Raw genomic sequence first — 17,540 nt, 5'->3', positions numbered from 1 at the left:
CCCCAGGCACAAGTTGTATGGTTCATTTAGAACATAAGGTCTTGTTCTCTATGCCTCCCTTTATCCTCCTAAAGACATATAAATGGAAAACTGAGACAAAAAGAAAAGAAAATGGAAACAGCAACAAAGGAAAAAACTTCGTTTCAAATTTCCTAGTGTTCATTTCAATAACTATTATTTTATATGATGAGAGGCACATAGGCATTGAGCCTCTGTGTTCCTCTCCTAGGAGCATCCTCCTTTGGTCTCACTGTGTGTGGATGTCTAGAGTCCTGTAAAATATATCATGTCCCAGTGTATTTTAGATCTAGCTTCCACATGAGAGAAAACATGTGCCAATTGTCTCTCTGAGCTTGGCCTACCATAGTTTATACTCTAAGATAGAAAAGACTTTTGTCTTGTTTCAATCTATCAAGGTACTCATAGAATACTAAGTTAGATGTTTTAAAAATAGAAACCTTTCCAAGAAGCTGATCTCTGCAATTAAGAATTACAGTCATATGTTGGGCACTGGTGGCTCATGTCTGTAATCCTAGCTAATCAGGAGGCTAAGATCTGAGGGTCTAGGGAAATATATAAGAGGTTAGCGGCAGTGGCTGCCCATTTGGTAGGGATCTTTTCCACTTTTTTTTTTTTTTGGCAGTACTTGAAGTACTCAAGGACCTTAACACTTGAGCCATACCTCCAGCCCTTTCAGCTTTTTCAGACAGAGTTTCACGCTTTTTGCCTCAGCCAGCTTTGAGCCAAAATCCTCCAACCTAAGCATCATGGGAAGGGAGATAACAGGTAGGAAGACACCACACCCAGCTTAACCTCCAACCACAATCCTCCCAGTCTCTACCACCTGAATTGCTGGGACTACAAGGGTGAGCCACCATGGTTGACTCCCTTGTATACTTTATAATGGTTTTGACTTCTATCTGAATCAAAACTACATGAGTATACTCAATATTCAATTTTAAAAGTACAAAAGGGATGCTGGACACCAGTGGCTCACACCTGTAATCCTACCTACTCAGGAGGCTGAGATCTGAGGATCACGGTTCAAAGTCAGCCCAGGCAGGAAAGTCCATGAGACTCTTATCTCCAATTAACCACCAGAAAACCAGAAGTGGCACTGTGGCTCAAGTGGTAGAGTACTATCCTTGAGCTGAAGAGCTGAGGGACAGGGCTTAGGCCCAGAGTTCAAACCCCCATGACTGACAAAAAATAAACAAACCATAATCATAATATTGAAAAGCAGAGCCTGAACAATAGACATACAAGTCAATTCCTTTTATTCAATTAATTTGCATACACACTTTCTATTATAGACTTTCCCTATTCTTTGTTTTAAACTGTGATGTTTTTAGGGAAAATAATCTGTGTAGAAGGTACTCTGGTTCAAAATATAAGACTAAATTCCATTTTCCTCATTAAAATATGACTATTAATCTTCATAGAGCAGTAATCACCGTTGTTATCTGCATTAGAAATAGTTCGTTCCATTACCTTATGAGAAAGACTCTTCCCATCCCCCAGGGGTTTGCCAGTGGACGCCTCAAAGAGAAAGATGACTTGGGGGGAAAAAAAAGCAGAACATTAATGTGCTATATTAGACTCTTTACTGGTACATTTCAGTAGAACTAGCAAAATACTTAGAAATTATTGAACTCTGTGCCACAGCACAGCAAAAAAAACACAACAAACAACCAATAGAACCAAATTCTTATTTATTAATGGGGGGTCACATTTCTTAGGAAAACAGGGAAACTAAATGTTCCTTCCTAATTATTATTCCTAATTATTTCTTAGGAAAACTTAGGAACTAAATGTTTCTTCCTAAGACATATTCCTAATTTAAACTGTTCATGAAAAGGCATCAATGAGCCACTGATTCAACCATGACAAGTCCAAATGTAGATGTGACTTTTAATTCTGCCACTACCGATTCGGACCAGTATAAAATCACAATTGCACTCCACACCATGGAGCTCGTGATGCCAGGCATGAATACTGTTCTGTTTTATGTCTATCTACTGTCCTGTCTTCCTGGCTGGAAGTCACAGTGCTAATGAAAACGGTGGACTCTTGTAGAGTGCCTCCCTAGCTCCAGAAGAGGGACTCACCACCAATAAGACTAAGCATGTGGTAAGGGTTGGAGCTCAGAGTTCTCTCACCTCTGGAGATGGGAAGAGGGCCAGAGATTAAGTTCACTTGTGTGGCCAGAGATTTAATCAATCATTGGAGGTAATATGATACCATGAAAATCTTTGGATGCCAAAGCTCTGAGAAGCTTCCTGTTTGGTGCACACTGAGGCACTGGAGAGTGAAGATGCCATGGAAGCTATCTGTGTTCCTTCCTAGGCCTCATGGCATGCGGACACTTTGTATAACAGAGCAGAAATGACAATAGTTGTCTCTTGGGCTCTGTCAGTCATTTTACCAAATTACAAAGTTAAGTGGGGCACAGGAACCCTGAATTTACAGTCACTCAAAAAAAAGGTGCTGCCGGTAGCTCACACCTGTCATCCTAGCTACTCAGGAGGCTGAGATCTGAGGATCGTAATTCAAAGCCAGCCCCAGCAACAAAGTCTGTGAGACTCTTATCTCCAATTAACCACCAGAAAACAGGATGTGGCACTATGGCTCAAGTGGTAGAGTGCTTGCCATGAGCTGAAGAGCTCAGAGACAGTGCCCAGGCCAAGAGTCCAAGCACCACAACCAAAAAAAAAAAAAAAGAGGTGGCTGGCTGGAAGTAAGGGCAGTAGGCCTTAACCTTGGGGTTATACTAATTCTCAGTAGGCTATGTCAAAACTGAGTTGAAGTATGCCTAGATTACCAATAACCATTTTTCTCTACAGATCATTACTATGTTGTTTCACACTGATGATCTTAGTATAGAACATTCTACTTGATGTTCCAGAATATCAGATGATCAGCTCCAAGTTCTCCATCTCCATTCCTTATCTTCTACTCAGTGAAGTGAAAATGACAAAGTGACAGCACTGGAGGAACCTGGTCCAGTGCTGTCCCTCAGCCCTTTTTCCATGTTGTCAAGGCTCTGACATGACAGGGGCACTGGTACCTATTATTTTCTCTTCTTCAATGAAGAGACAGGGAAATAGATGGACCTAGAACAAATCATGTTAAGTGAGGTAAGCCAAACTCAGAGAGACAAACAGCACATTTTTTCTTTCATGTGTGGAAGCTAGTTTCTAATTTACATCAAAACAGGATAAATTATATAGGGCTCTAGGCATTCACACACAGTGAGACCAAATGAGGACACTCCTAGGGGAGGAACACAAAGGCACAATGCCTATGTGCCTCTGATCACATATAATAATATTTATTGAAATGAACTCCAGGAAATGGAAAACAAAAGGATTTTTTTTCATTGTTTTTCTTTTCTTTTTGCCTTGTTTGTTCATTTATCTGTCTTTGGGAAGTAAGGGGGGGGCACAGAAAAGGAAGGACAAAGGATGAACATAGTATCACTAGATACTATGTTGAAAATAAAATATACAACTTGTGGGTGGGGCCAAAAGAAAAAAACTGGGAGTGAGGAAAAGGGTGACATTGTTCAAAAAGAAATGTACTCATTACCTGACTTATGTAACTGTAACCCCTCTGTATAGTAAAATAACAATAAAAAATAAAAAACTGGGGAAAAATAAAGATTATTGGGAAAAAATGAAAACCATTGGAGTATTTTGGTGATTAAGTACTTTCCAAATTTTTCAAGCTCAAGAGTCATACCAAGTGACACATTTATATAAAGACAAAGACAGAATTACAAAACAATGAGGACAAAAAGGGGCACTAGGAACAGTAAAAACATGGACCACACAACACATAGCACAAAGATGCAAACATACCGGTAATAGGAAATTTAACTGAAATTTATTAGCTGTTATGTCTAAAGTCACTGACTATATTCACAGGACAGATCACGCTATAACAGTTACTTATGTTCTAAGATTACCAAATATGCAGAGAAAAATAAAAAAACACTACAGCAGCTTTTTCTTAATGTACAGAAACAAAATTTAGAAAAGTTTGGTTTCCATTTTAAAAATATTCTAGGCTGTCTACAGTTAACCATTTTCATCATTATACAGTTTTGAAATTAATAAAAAATAAAAATCCAGGGGCTGGGAAGGTGGCTCAGTAGGTAGAGTGCTTGCCTTGCATGCATGAGTCCCTGGGTTCGATTCCTTAGTACCACATAAGCAGAAAAAATCAGAAGTGGCACTGTGGCTCAAGTGGTAGAGTGCTAGCCTTGAGCAAAAGCTCAAGGACAAAGTCCAGGCCCAGGACTGACAAAAAAAAAAAAATCCACACTTTATCTTTTTTATGCTTACTGTATGAATTATAAAGAGGTGGGCCTATGTGAATGAATTCATCTACTTTTGCCCAGAAATGTATGTAGATCTGATCTAACAAAGGCTGGACCTGTATTTTAGCCTTCACATGTACAGAAACTGGTACACTACCTACATATTGGCTCAATTCCTTAGTTTTGCTTACTAGAATGTCTGCCTTGTTCATCAACTTCCAGGAAAGTATCTGACACATAGTAAGCACTCAGTGACACCTGCTGGACAACTGAATCAGGGACTTACCAACACCCTGATAAAATGACTTTACTGTATTAGGGAATTCCAAAACATTTAGCTTACTTATACTTATTTGTAACTACTGATGTGACTGAGCTGTTTAAACAAAATTTAAGTTATTCATTTTTTTCTTCAGCTTCATCCACTTAAAATAGTAATTTAAAAAATACATAAAATAGCCGGCATAATGAAGATACTGTTATTAAATGAAGAAAATGTGACTATTTTTAAGTATTTACAAATCAATATTTTTTAGAATCACAATTGATTTAAAACATTTTCTCCAGCTACTGAATATAGCATCATTTAACTGTTACCACTGATCTTGAGTGCTGATAGTATTTATTTGCTCGTTGTGTTGGATACAATAGCCCTTATTTAATTCATGTTTAGAACAAATCATGAAGTTACTCTTCTATACAAAGTTAAAATATTAGTATATGAGAAAATGAAAGTTAATGTAGCATTAACAAATGTAACAGAAATCTAGCATGAGAAATTCTGAATATAAACTTACTTTTCTCATCAGCTTTGTCTTTTATTGCTATGGTATCATTACTCAGAGAAACAGTCTGGGCATTCAGAATGTCGGTTCTCATCCCAGGAAACTTGGGAGAGGAAATGAAGCGTCCTTCATAAGAATATAAATAGATACCACCACCATCTACAAGAAGAAAATGCCTAAAAGATAAAGGATAAATAACAGGAAGACACTATATTTTTATTTTTATATTATAAAATAGCTTATCTCTTGAAAATATCTAAGTCTTACAATTAAAATAAGTACATAAATACATAAAGAATAGAATAAAAACTGAAAGTCAACCTCTATTTTGGTTTGTTTTCTGTTTTTTATTATGGAGATAGTCACACAAACATTATATGACAGGTATACTTTTCCTTTGAAAATATAAAAATATTATTTAAAAATTCAAACAGCACAGAGCAAACAAAAGACCTTTTGTGACCCTCCTCCACATAGAGAACTACAGCAAACCAAGTATGGATTTGTGAGTTCAACCACAGTATCACAAAAAAGAAAAAAACCTACAAAGTATGGATAATATACATATATGTGTGTGTGTGTGTGTATGAATTTGTGTACATATCCAGATAGGTAAATATGTATATCCACGTGTATATATGCATGTGTCTATATGGATGTATGTGTGTGTGTGTGTATATGTATGTATATAATGCCAGAATCACTGAAAAACTTAGCTATTATGTTTTCTGTTCTTTTGTTTTGTTGTTTTGGTCGGTTGTGGGGCCTGAACTCTGGGCCTAGGCACTGTCCCTCAGCTCTTCTGCTCAAGGCTACCACTTGAGCATCACTCCCAGCTTTTTCTGTTTTTGTGGTGCTGAGAAATCGAACCCAGGGCCTCATGCATGCAAAGCAAGCACTCTACCACTGAGCCACGTTGCCAGCTGTGTTTTCGATTCTTAAACATATAATAGAAGCACACTGAGTTCAAACAGTTATTGTTTAATTCTATAAATGAAGTAGATATTGTTTATTTTGTTGGCTGAGGGCTTGAACTCAGGGCCTGGACACTGTCCCTGAGTTTTTTTCTTTTTCTGCTCAAGGCTAACACTCTACCACTCTGAGCCACAGTGGCACTTCCGGTTTTCTGGTGGTTAGCTGAGATGAGTCTCATGGACTTTTCTGCTTGGGCTGGCTTTGAACTGGGATCCTCAGATCTCAGCCTCCTGAATAGGAGTGAGCCACTGGCACCTGACTAAGATAGGTGTTTTAAAGAATGTTTTACTTCTGTATCTTAACCTAAGCCCAATGCTGAAAAAGTGTAATAAGCAAATTACCTCTCTGCCTGCAGAATTAAACTGACGGTTCCTTCTTTGAGATCAAATATGAGTGGTGTATTCCAGTTCTTTGTACTAAAAAACAAATGGACATTAACATTTAAAATATTAAATACTTTTAATAAGTAGACAAGCATTCATCTTTAATAAAGTAACTTTATTTTCATGATTATTGCATGCACACTTCTATTCAGCACCTGCTACTTTGCTCTACGATTATTCACTCATGTCTATACCCCAAGTACAGAGCAAAGACTACATTCTAGTATGCAAGTAGCCATAGCAAACATTCAGGAAATGTGTATTGTAGGTATTATAATATCTGAACTTAGAAATACTAAGAACAAGTCTCCTTTCTGCTGTTTATCAGTTCAGTGAGTCTGAGAAGTTACCTAATGTTTACTATCTGAAAACCGAAAACAGCAGCAGCATGATATAGGATTCTGCTACCCAGGTCTAGACTAAAAAGTTTCACCAGGGGCTGCGAAGGTGGCTCAGTGGTAGAGCGCTTGCCTTGCATGCCTGAGGCCCTGGGTTTGATTCCCCAGCACCACATAAGCAAAAAGAAAAAAGCCAGAAGTGGCACTGTGGCTCAAATGGTAGAGCACTAGCCTTGAGCTGAAAAGCTAAGGGACAGTGCCCAGGCCCCGAGTTCAGACCCCACGACCGACCAAAAACAAAAACAAACAAACAAAAAAAAGTTTCCTGGCTGCCCAGTTTTCACAAGCATACTCTCTAGAACACCAGAGGTTTTATTTCATCTGTAGAGTGCTATCAAGCATCTGAATACCTGCCTGATACACAGCAGGTACAGAACAAACAAGAGCATGATGATTTTCTCCAGTTCCAAGGCTACTGTCTGACTTCTTGGGGGGAGATGTGAGGGGCTTGCTTCAGCTGTAAAACACCGTAAATATAAGCTGTGACTAAGCTTACAAATAGATCCATTGATGAAGAAATGAAGAAATGATTCCTTTTCCTTTTCTAGTATAAAATGATTTCAATACTGGAGTGGGTGAAAAGAACATGTGAAGAAATCCATCTATCCATAAAGTCTCTAAGTTGTCTCACAGTTCCAAGTAGTTTATGACTCATGTATGCTTTGAATTTTTCTCAATACTTTTCATTTTAAAAATTGTGTGTGTGTTTGTGTGCACACACGTGTGCACGCGCCTGCCAGTACTAGGGCTTGAACTGAGAGCCTGGGCATTGTCCCTTAGCTTTTTCACTCAAGGCTGTATCACAGCTCCACTTCTGGCTTTTTAGTGGTTAATTAGAGATAAGAGTCTCACAGACTCGCCTGACTTTAAACTGCAACCCTCATATTTCAGCTCCTGAGTAGCTAGGCATTGAGCCACTAGCACCTAGCTATATAAAAGTCAATTCTTTGAATCAGATTGGAACGAACCCATTTTGAATCCAGAAGATGGGAAAAAGGCTTCAGTGAGCCGTCACACTGGTGAGCAATTAATCTTGGTTAATGTGGACCATTTCAGTACATGACACAAAGGATAAAACAACAAATAAATTTCTACTAATAATAAGGTAATTCCAATAGCAATTAGTTCTAGTAATAGTACAGTAATTAGACTGAGGTTCACAGGTATGATAAAGATAATATGCTTTTGCACTTCAGGAAAAAAAAATCGCAGCATGCTAAATTAGTCATTACAATTAACCTGCATTCATTGGCAAGAGAGCTATTAGAAAGGTAGTGATTATATGAGGCTTTTTGGATGAACTTTTAGAAAAGATCCAGACTCCTGACAACTGAAATATATTGCTGTGGAAATATAAACTTCCTAAGATATAAGCTGAATAAAACAAGAAAGAATATTTTCAATGCGATTACTTGAAAAAAAAAGTGAACATTTTAATGTAGTTTTCTCATGCACTGCTTTTCTTCTTCTGGAATTTCTTGTAATAGAAATCAGCATATTACCTATAGGTTTATTTTAATAATTATATGTTATTACTAAAATGTAGTCAACAGTATAAACTTAGATTCAAATCCCAGTCATTCCTAGTAAAGAAGTAAAATAATGGGCTGGGGAGGTGGCTCAGTGGTAGAGTGCTTGCCTCCCATGCCCTGGGTTTGATTCCTCAGCACCACATAAGCAGAAAAAGCTGGAAGTGGAGCTGTTGCTCAAGTGGTAGAGTGCTAGCCTTGAGCTGAAGAACAAAGGGACAGCACTCAGGCCCAGAGTTCAGGCCCCATAACCAGCAAAAAAAAAAGAAGTAAAATAATTTAGCTGGTGGCAGTGACACACACCTTTAATAATCACAGTGGCTCAGGAGGCTGAGGTGCTGAGGATTACTGCTCTGTTGTGTGTTCCAGTCCTGGGCTTAACCTCACTTAGCTTTTTTGCTCAAGGCTGACACTCCACCACTTAAGCCACATCCTCACTTCCAGCTTTTTGGAGGCTAATTGGAGATCAGAGTCTCACATTTTTCTGGCTTCTAACTGCAATCCTCAGTTCGCAGCCTCCTAAGTAGCTACAATTGTGGGCATGAGCCACTGGTACCCAGCAGAACTGATGTTTTAAGCACTAGATTCTCCCAAGCACTAAATTCTCCTAATGGTTCCATTACTCAGTCCTCATAAGCTGCTCCTAATCTCTGAGTCTCAAAATAAAACTGTACAAAATTCCTTGCAACTGAGAGTAAACACTGTATCAGGTAAGGTAATTCCTTTATATATACCTTTGGGATATAAACTTTATTAGATCTACTTTCATTGTACATAACTAGCTGTAATGTCAAACTTGAAAGGTCAATCTGTGATGAGTTCCTCGTCACAGGCAAAATTGTACATTTTTAGGAAATGTAAGATGCTTACGAGAACACATAACATTGAAGAGACGTTGAAACAACTAAGTGTGCGTAGTTCAGAGAGGCTTTAATGACTCTGTCACGGAACTCCAGCAAATCCACAGCATCATTAAGAACATTACGAACCTAAACAAGGAAAAATGGAATGCCAACAAACAACATTAACATTTTAATTACATGTTAATTAGGTAAGTTAAGACTAATTAGACACATAAGCAATATTTTAATTTGCATAGAGACTCAATGTACACTTGATTACTTAATTATATAAATAAGAATTTAGCTAGGTATAAGATGCTATACTAGGTTCAAAAACCAAGGAAGTATAAATACAAATAAAAAACATTCTTAGAGCTGGGCACTGATGGCTCACGCCTGTAATCCTAGCTATTAAGGAGGCTGAGATCTGAGGACTGTGGTTCGAAGACAGCCTGGGCAGAAGAGACGATGAGACTCTTATCTCAAATGAACTACAAAGAAAAAGCCAGAACTGCCACTGTGGCTTAAGTGGTAGAATGCTAGGTTTGAAGCATAGGGACAGCAGCCAGGTCCTAAATTCAAGCTCCAGGACCTAACAAAAAAAAACCCTATGGGGATTTCTTAACCTGCAAGCCAAGCTGAATGATGTAGCAATGAAGTGACAATACATCGGAATATTTAGTGATAAAACTGACTGGTAGATGGAGGGTGGCATGGGAAGTTGCAAAGACACTGTCCAAAAGAGTAAATAAAAATATCCCTTTTCAGTTAGATTTTACTTTAAAACTTCAATTCTTTTTTTAAAGGTATTAAAAATCAAAAGTGAAGTAGGAAATATTTGAATTAAAAAACAAAAAAACAAAAACAAGAGTCAGGCTGGTAGCTTATGCCACCACTGATCTGAAGATTATAGTTCATAGCCATCCTGGGCAGAAAAGTCTATGAGATCCTGTCTCCAATTAACCACCAAAAAGCTGGATGTAGAGTTGTAACTTAAGGGGCAAAGCACCAGCCTTGAGTGAAAAAGCTAAGAGAGAGTGCCCAGGCCCTGAGTTCAAGCATCAATATTAGTACAAACAACAGTAACAACAACAAAGAGTCCTGCATAACTAAGAACCTCAGCTATATATGATAGGGAAAGCATTTCCACATATAAAAGCTCAGAGATAATATATAAGAAACAGATATTATCCATGATAGTCAAATTCTTATCAAGTTTCTAATAAAAAATTTTACCATTCAGCAGTACTGGCTAAATATTTTGAAGTTATTGAAAAACTTCAACAGATAAGGAAAATGTTGGGCAAATTAAATTTTCTAGATCTTAATCAGATTAATACCAGCAATTTATCAATGTGTGAGGCATTTCACTTCTATCACAGTGAGGAGTGAAAAACAGAGAAAACAATGTAATTGTTACTACAATGCAATTATACCTGCAAGTTAATTATTTCTTTAAATTCTCCTCAAAATGTTATCATTTTGCTATAAAAAAATAACAAAGTATAATGAACAAGGAAAGAACATGGAAAGAAATATAGAACAATAAAGCATAAAAGTGCTTCTTGAGAATACTTGCATATCTAGCAGGATGGCTGTGGTCTGAATGTTTGTGTCCCTGCCCCCAAATTCAGGTGCTGTGGGGTCTTGTGGGAAATGATTTGTTCTTCCCCTTATAAATAGAGGTGCAGAGACTGCCTTATCACTTTCTAGTGCAGACACAAGACAGCATCATCTTTATGAGCTAGAAAAGTAAGTCTTCTTCAGACACCAAATTTGCTAGTACCTTGATCTGGGAGGCCAGGAGTAGCCTCCAGATCTATGGTGGAAAAACAGTCTATAGTTTACAACTGTTCAACATATGGTACTTTGGTAGAGCAAGTAGTTATTATTCCTATATGTGCCCCAACTCCTATCACCACGACAAGCAATAACAAAATCACATGTATGCATATTCAAGATCAAATAATCTCATCTCTAGAATCCTATCCCAAAGACAGGCAAGCAAAACTACAAACTAAGATATACAGCCTGCTTACTACCACACTACCAGCATTATCAAAAGACTGACAAAAGCCCAACTGTCTACCAGGAACTTGAATACACTATGCTAGATTCATATTCATACTATATAGCTACAGCAGAACATGGAAGATTTATAGAGTCATCTCTGGGCTATAAAGTAAAATGTAAGATACAAAAGAGTATGCTTAAGCATTCTAATAAATGACATTAAACTTTAAGTGGAGGGCTATAAATTGAAAAACTTATAGTATTAAAAAGTACCATAAAGGGAGGGGGGACCAAGATGGCGACGGGGCAGTAGGGAAACGCCACAGCTCTCCCCAACCAAAAAGAGAGTTCGAGTTCCAACGCTAATTTCCCCAAGAGACCGACAACAACAAAAAGACGAACACTCAGAGAAAAACCGGAGGTGGAAAATAACAAAAAAAAGAAAGAGAGGAAAAGAAGAATTTCAGAACAGAGAAGAGCGAAGACCCCTCCCCCAACCTTTACTGGCCGCGCGGCCAAGCCGCCGGCCAGCCGGCACGGAGGAGGCTGCCGGAGGAGCCCCAGATACACAGGGGGCCGCCTGCAGATCACCCGCCTGAGGTACGGGCTTGCAGAACAACTGATCGCCAGGAACAGAGAAACCTACAAGCCGGGAGTCTCCACGAGGATCCCACCCCCACGCCTCACTCCCCACCCGAGCAGAGAGGCTCCATCCCGTCAAAGCTGCCCGGCACCAGCAGCTCCACAAAGGGACCTGTCTGCAGATCACCTGCGCAGAGACTGCCTGAGGTTACCGGACCCGCCCGATCGCGATTGCAACGACCCCGTCCGGGTCCCAGAGGCCCAGGGGGCTGCCTGCAGATCACCCGCGCCTGAGGCACCGGACCTGCCCGAACGACCCAGCGGGGCTGCCCAGGTCCCAGAGGCACAGGGGGCTGCCTGCAGATCACCCGAGCAGAAGCCGCCTAAGGCACCGGCGTCAGACCCACCAGATCTCTACAACCCGCGAAGAAGCCGCCTGAGCGTGGACACTGTGGACCCGACAGCTTCGATAGAGGCAGAGACAGAAAAGAATCACACAGAGCCACCACCGCCCAACCTAGCCCGCAATCACCTCAACTGAACTCGGACTGCAACAACAACTGATGATCTACACCACACAGAAACAACCAGCTCCAGGGTGAGTACCCCACAGGGGACAGTGTATCCCTCAAGGGAGACCAGAGCTGGAGGGAATCCCCAGACCCTGACCTAGACTCCCTACCCCAACACCCGGATCACAGGACCCACTAAAACTGGGAACTGTTCGAGAGCTCCACCAGCCCGTGGAGCACACTCCACTGGCCAGGCCAGAGCAAGAGTGCCCCTGGAAGGGAGCTTAAATCCTCAATCCAGGAACAGCGCCCCTGGGTCAAGACTACCAACAGTAGAAGAAATTTGAACTGTGTCCCCCAGGCTGCATAACCTAGGTGGTATACACATCAGCACAGGCCTAACGAGCGCGCCCCAGGCTGGGGCCTGAACCAGGCCCGGGGATCGGGCGCCTGAACACAACCAGCTCCTCCCAACTGAAGTAAAAAGCTGAGCATACGCCTCAACAGAGGGGAGAAAATCAGGAAACAACACTCCCCGGGAAGCACGCCTGTGACAACAAAAGAGCTGGAGGCTCAGGACAAGAGAAGCCCAAACCCCACCAAAACTCCACCCATATACCTAGGCTGGAAATTGGGCAACACAGGCTGCCAGCACCTGATAGTAAGCAGGAGCTCAGGCGGATAAAGCAGCTCAGCAGTAGAGTGAGAGTCTTGGATGTATGAGGCCCTGGATCTGATTCCTCAGCATCACAAAAGCAAAAAGGGTCAGAAGTGGTGCTGTGGCTCAAATGGTAGGGTGCCAGCCTTGAGCTGAAGAGCTGAGGGACAGCACCCAAACCTAGAGTTCAAGCCCACAACCAGCCCAAAACAAACAAACAAAAACACACCAGGAGCCCATAGCAGACTCCAGTATTTGGGAGAGTGCATCCAGAGCATCTGATCTTCCCAAGAGCACCTGTAGGAGCAAACACAAGCAGTCTAGGCTGCTCAACCCTTCCAAAGGCGGGAATTGCCAGCAATCTACAGCAGAGAGCTGAGAATCCTAAGTAGGTCAGAATAGCAGCTGGAAATAGGCTCCCAACAGAACCCGGATCAGGCACAGACTCTCTCTACCAATACAGAATTAGCAACCAAGCAAAGACAGACACACCAAAACAAAATTGCAGAGCAGTCTCCTAAACCCCCATGCGAAAATCACAGAGAAAAATCACAAGGTTTACCACCACCCAGGACAGCAAGCTCACCTCAAAAGCCAGCAGCCATGCAGGGAAGAGCCCCAGTGGGAGCAAAGCAGGAATGGAAGACAAAAGCTACAGCCAAGGGTTGCTGGAGGCAATGACTCAAGAAATAAAGCGAGAAATTGATCAGAAATTGAAAGAGCACAAGGATGAACTATCAAAAGAGATACAGGATATCAAACAAAAGTTGGATGCAAAAATAGAAGCTGCACAAACCTCAGTAAGAAGTGAGATAAACGCCAAATTAGAGGTAATGCATACCTCATTGAGAGGTGAGATCAGTACTCTGAGAACCAACATTAAATCCATAAAGGGATCCATTTCCTCCATGCAAACCACAATAGAAGCCACGGTCAACAGAGTGAATGAAATGGAAGGTAGAGTGTCAGATACAGAAGACAGAATACACCAACTGGACCAAAAAGTGACAGATATGGAAAAATCACTCAAATTAAACCAAAGGGAAATTCAAGAGCAAGCAGATAATGCTAAGAAATTTAACCTTCGCATAATCGGAGTGGACGAAGGTGAGGAATTCCAGAGCAAGGGACTGCAACACCTATTTAATAAGATAATCAGCGAAATTTTTCCCCACCTCAAAAAAGACCATCTTACCTAAATTACAAAAGCTTATAGAACACCAAACAAGCAAGATCCCAGGAGAAACACTTCTAGACACATTATAGTAAAAATGATAGATCTGAATAATAAGGAAACAATCCTGCATGCAGCAAAAATGAAGAAGGAGCTATACTACAACGGGAAAAAAATTAGAATCACTGCAGATCTCTCCACACAAACAATGAATGCAAGAAAAGCCTGGGAAAGCACCATACGAGCCCTGAAAGCCAATAACTGCCAACCCAGACTGATATATCCGGCAAAGCTAGCATTCACATTCGATGGAGAACTGAAAACTTTTAATAGCAAAGAAAAACTAAATGAATACATAAACATTAAGCCAGCATTACAAAGAATTCTAAGAGGGGGGACACAACCTGAAGAAAGCAACCAGGAACTGGGACCTGCCCCAAACAGGCATTACTCAAAGTCTAACTGAGCAAGCACAGGAGGAAAGGAAAGAAGAAAAACTTAGGAAAACGGAATGGCAGGGACAACAATGCATCTCTCTATACTTTCTCTTAATATAAATGGGCTGAATTCGCCAATTAAAAGAAAATGAACTGAGGACTGGATCAGAAAACAGAACCCACCCATCTGTTGCCTTCAGGAGACCCACCTCTCAGCCAAACATACAAACAAACTCAGAGTGAAGGGGTGGAAAAGGATCTACCAATCAAATGCCCCCAGTAAGAAAGCAGGCGTAGCTATCCTGATATCTGACAAAATAAACTTTTCATTAAAATCAATACAGAAAGACAAGGACGGACACTACATTTTAATACAGGGAACAATACAAGAGGAGGATATAACCATCATCAACTTATATGCCCCAAATATTGGTGCACCCAGATACATTAAACAAATGCTCTCAAACTTACAGAATAAAATAGATCCCAATACGATAATACTAGGAGACTTTAACACACCACTCTCACCAAAGGACAGGTCTACCAACCAGAGGATTGGCAAAGAAGCTACCGAATTAAGTGAGGCCATACTTCAAGCGGAATTAACTGACATCTACCGAGTATTTCACCCTAAAACAACACAGTACACATTCTTTTCAGCAGCTCATGGAACTTTCTCCAAAATAGACCATATCATAGTTCATGCAAGGAACTTAAGCAAATACAAAGGGATCGACATAATCCCCTGTATCCTATCTGACCACAATGGAATCAAGCTAGCTCTCAATAACAAAGCATACGGCAGAAATTTCTCTAATACATGGAAATTGAACAGCACACTCCTTAACAATGCCTGGGTAAAGGAAGAGATCAGAGAAGAAATAAAGCATTTCCTACAACTCAATGAAAATGAAAACACCTCACAAAGAAACTTGTGGGACACAGCAAAAGCAGTCCTGAGGGGCAAATTTATTGCCCTCAGTGCCCACATCAAGAGAATGGAGACAGACCAAGTAAATAATCTCATGTTGCAATTAAAACAGCTGGAAAAACAAGAAAAAATGGGACCTAAGTTACTAGACGAAGCCAGATAACCAAATTAAGAGCAAAAATTAACCAATTAGAAAATCAGAAAACCATAACCAAAATAAACCAAACAAAAAGCTGGTTCTTTGAAAAAATAAACAAAATTGATGGTCCATTGGCTAGATTAATTAAAAAAAGAAGAGAGGAAACCCATATTAATAGGATTAGGGATGCCACGGGAAACATCACAACACGTACCCAAGATATCCAAACAATTCTGACAGACTACTTTCAAAAGCTATACTCTCAAAAGTAAGAAAATCTGGCAGAAATGGATGCATTTTTAGAGAAATACAAGTTGCCCAAACTGAGCAAAGAAGAAGTTAACCAATTAAATAAGCCAATATCCTATAACGAGATACAGGAAGCTATCAAAAGTCTTCCAACAAAAAAAAGCCCAGGACCAGATGGATTTACAGCAGAATTTTATAAGACCTTTAAACAAGAACTAATACCCATACTCCTCAAGCTCTTCAGAGAAACAGAGAAGGAGGGAGCTATCTCAAACTCATTCTACGAAGCCAATATCACACTCATCCCCAAACCAGGCAAAGACCCAACCAAAAAGGAGAATTACAGGCCAATTTCCTTAATGAACACAGATGTAAAAATCCTTAACAAGATTCTAGCTAACAGAATCCAGAAACACATTAAAAAAATTATACATTATGACCAGGTAGGCTTCATCCCAGAGACACAGGGATGGTTTAACATACGTAAGTCAATAAATGTAATCCAACATATCAACAGAGCCAAGGTCAAGAATCACATGATTATCGCCACAGATGCAGAAAAGGCCTTTGACAAAATTCAACATTCATTCATGCTAAAAGCTCTGGAGAAAATAGGAATAGAAGGAACATTTCTAAAAACAATAAAAGCCATTTATGACAGACCAATAGCCAATATTATACTTAATGGGGAAAAGCTACAACCAATTCTCCTAAAATCAGGAACAAGGCAAGGATGCCCACTGTCTCCACTCCTCTTCAATATAGTCCTGGAACCCTTAGCCAGGGCAATAAGGCAAGAAAAAGACATTAAAGGGATCCGCATAGGGAAAGAAGAAGTTAAACTAGCCCTTTTTGCAGACGACATGATACTATACCTTCACGATCCCAAAAACTCCATCCCCAAACTCTTAGAAATCATAAATCACTTTGCCAAAATAGCAGGATACAAAATAAACCCACAAAAATCAGTTGCCTTCCTGTACACTGACAATGTACAAGAAGAGAGGGAAATAAAGGGAGCAACCCCATTCACAATAACCTCCCCAAAAATAAAATATTTAGGAATTAACCTAACCAAAGATGTAAAAGAACTATTTAATGAGAACTATAAAAAGTTAAAGAAAGAAATTGCAGAAGACACTAGGAAATGGAAAGACCTCCCATGCTCCTGGATAGGCCGACTTAATATAGTAAAGATGGTAATACTTCCAAAACTAATATACAAATTCAACGCAATTCCTATTAAAATCCCAATGACGTACATCACTGAAATACAGAAAACAGTCCAAAAATTCATATGGAACAACAGAAGACCTAGAATAGCCAAAACAATTCTAGGGGATAAAGACAATATGGGAGGGCTATCCATGCCAAACTTCAAACTCTACTACAGAGCTATAATAACAAAGACAGCATGGTACTGGCACAAAAACAGACCCGAAGACCAATGGAACAGAATAGAAGACCCAGAAATAAATCCACAAGCCTACAGCCAGCTGATATTCGATAAAGGAGCCAAAGACATACAATGGAAGAAACACAGCCTCTTCAACCGCTGGTGCTGGGAAAACTGGGCAGCCACATGCAGAAAACTAAAAGTGGACCCCAGCCT

General features: G+C 40.1%; 1 protein-coding gene across 4 annotated transcripts in view; it reads right to left on the bottom strand.

Moving 5' to 3' along the window:
* The window catches only part of Ift80 (intraflagellar transport 80), a 74,675-nt gene that overhangs the window by 17,194 nt on the left and 39,941 nt on the right, over window positions 1–17,540 (bottom strand). For all 4 annotated transcript variants that reach the window (XR_011372041.1, XM_070022850.1, XM_070022849.1 and 1 more), the window contains 4 exons: window positions 9,262–9,380; window positions 6,423–6,497; window positions 5,119–5,282; window positions 1,492–1,556 (listed from right to left, as the gene is read on the bottom strand). Coding sequence is in view for 3 of the 4 variants with exons in the window: in XM_070022850.1 (XP_069878951.1) it covers window positions 1,492–1,556; window positions 5,119–5,282; window positions 6,423–6,497; window positions 9,262–9,380 (423 nt within the window). In the remaining variant the exon portion in view is untranslated. The remainder of the gene's footprint in view (window positions 1–1,491; window positions 1,557–5,118; window positions 5,283–6,422; window positions 6,498–9,261; window positions 9,381–17,540) is intronic.

Source organism: Dipodomys merriami, unplaced genomic scaffold, assembly GCF_024711535.1.
Source record: "Dipodomys merriami isolate MVZ:Mamm:240054 unplaced genomic scaffold, mDipMer1.0.p SCAF_154, whole genome shotgun sequence".
Taxonomy (NCBI): domain Eukaryota; kingdom Metazoa; phylum Chordata; class Mammalia; order Rodentia; family Heteromyidae; genus Dipodomys; species Dipodomys merriami.
The sequence above is the reverse complement of the archived record's forward strand: the minus strand, read 5'-3'. Positions and strand labels throughout refer to the sequence as shown.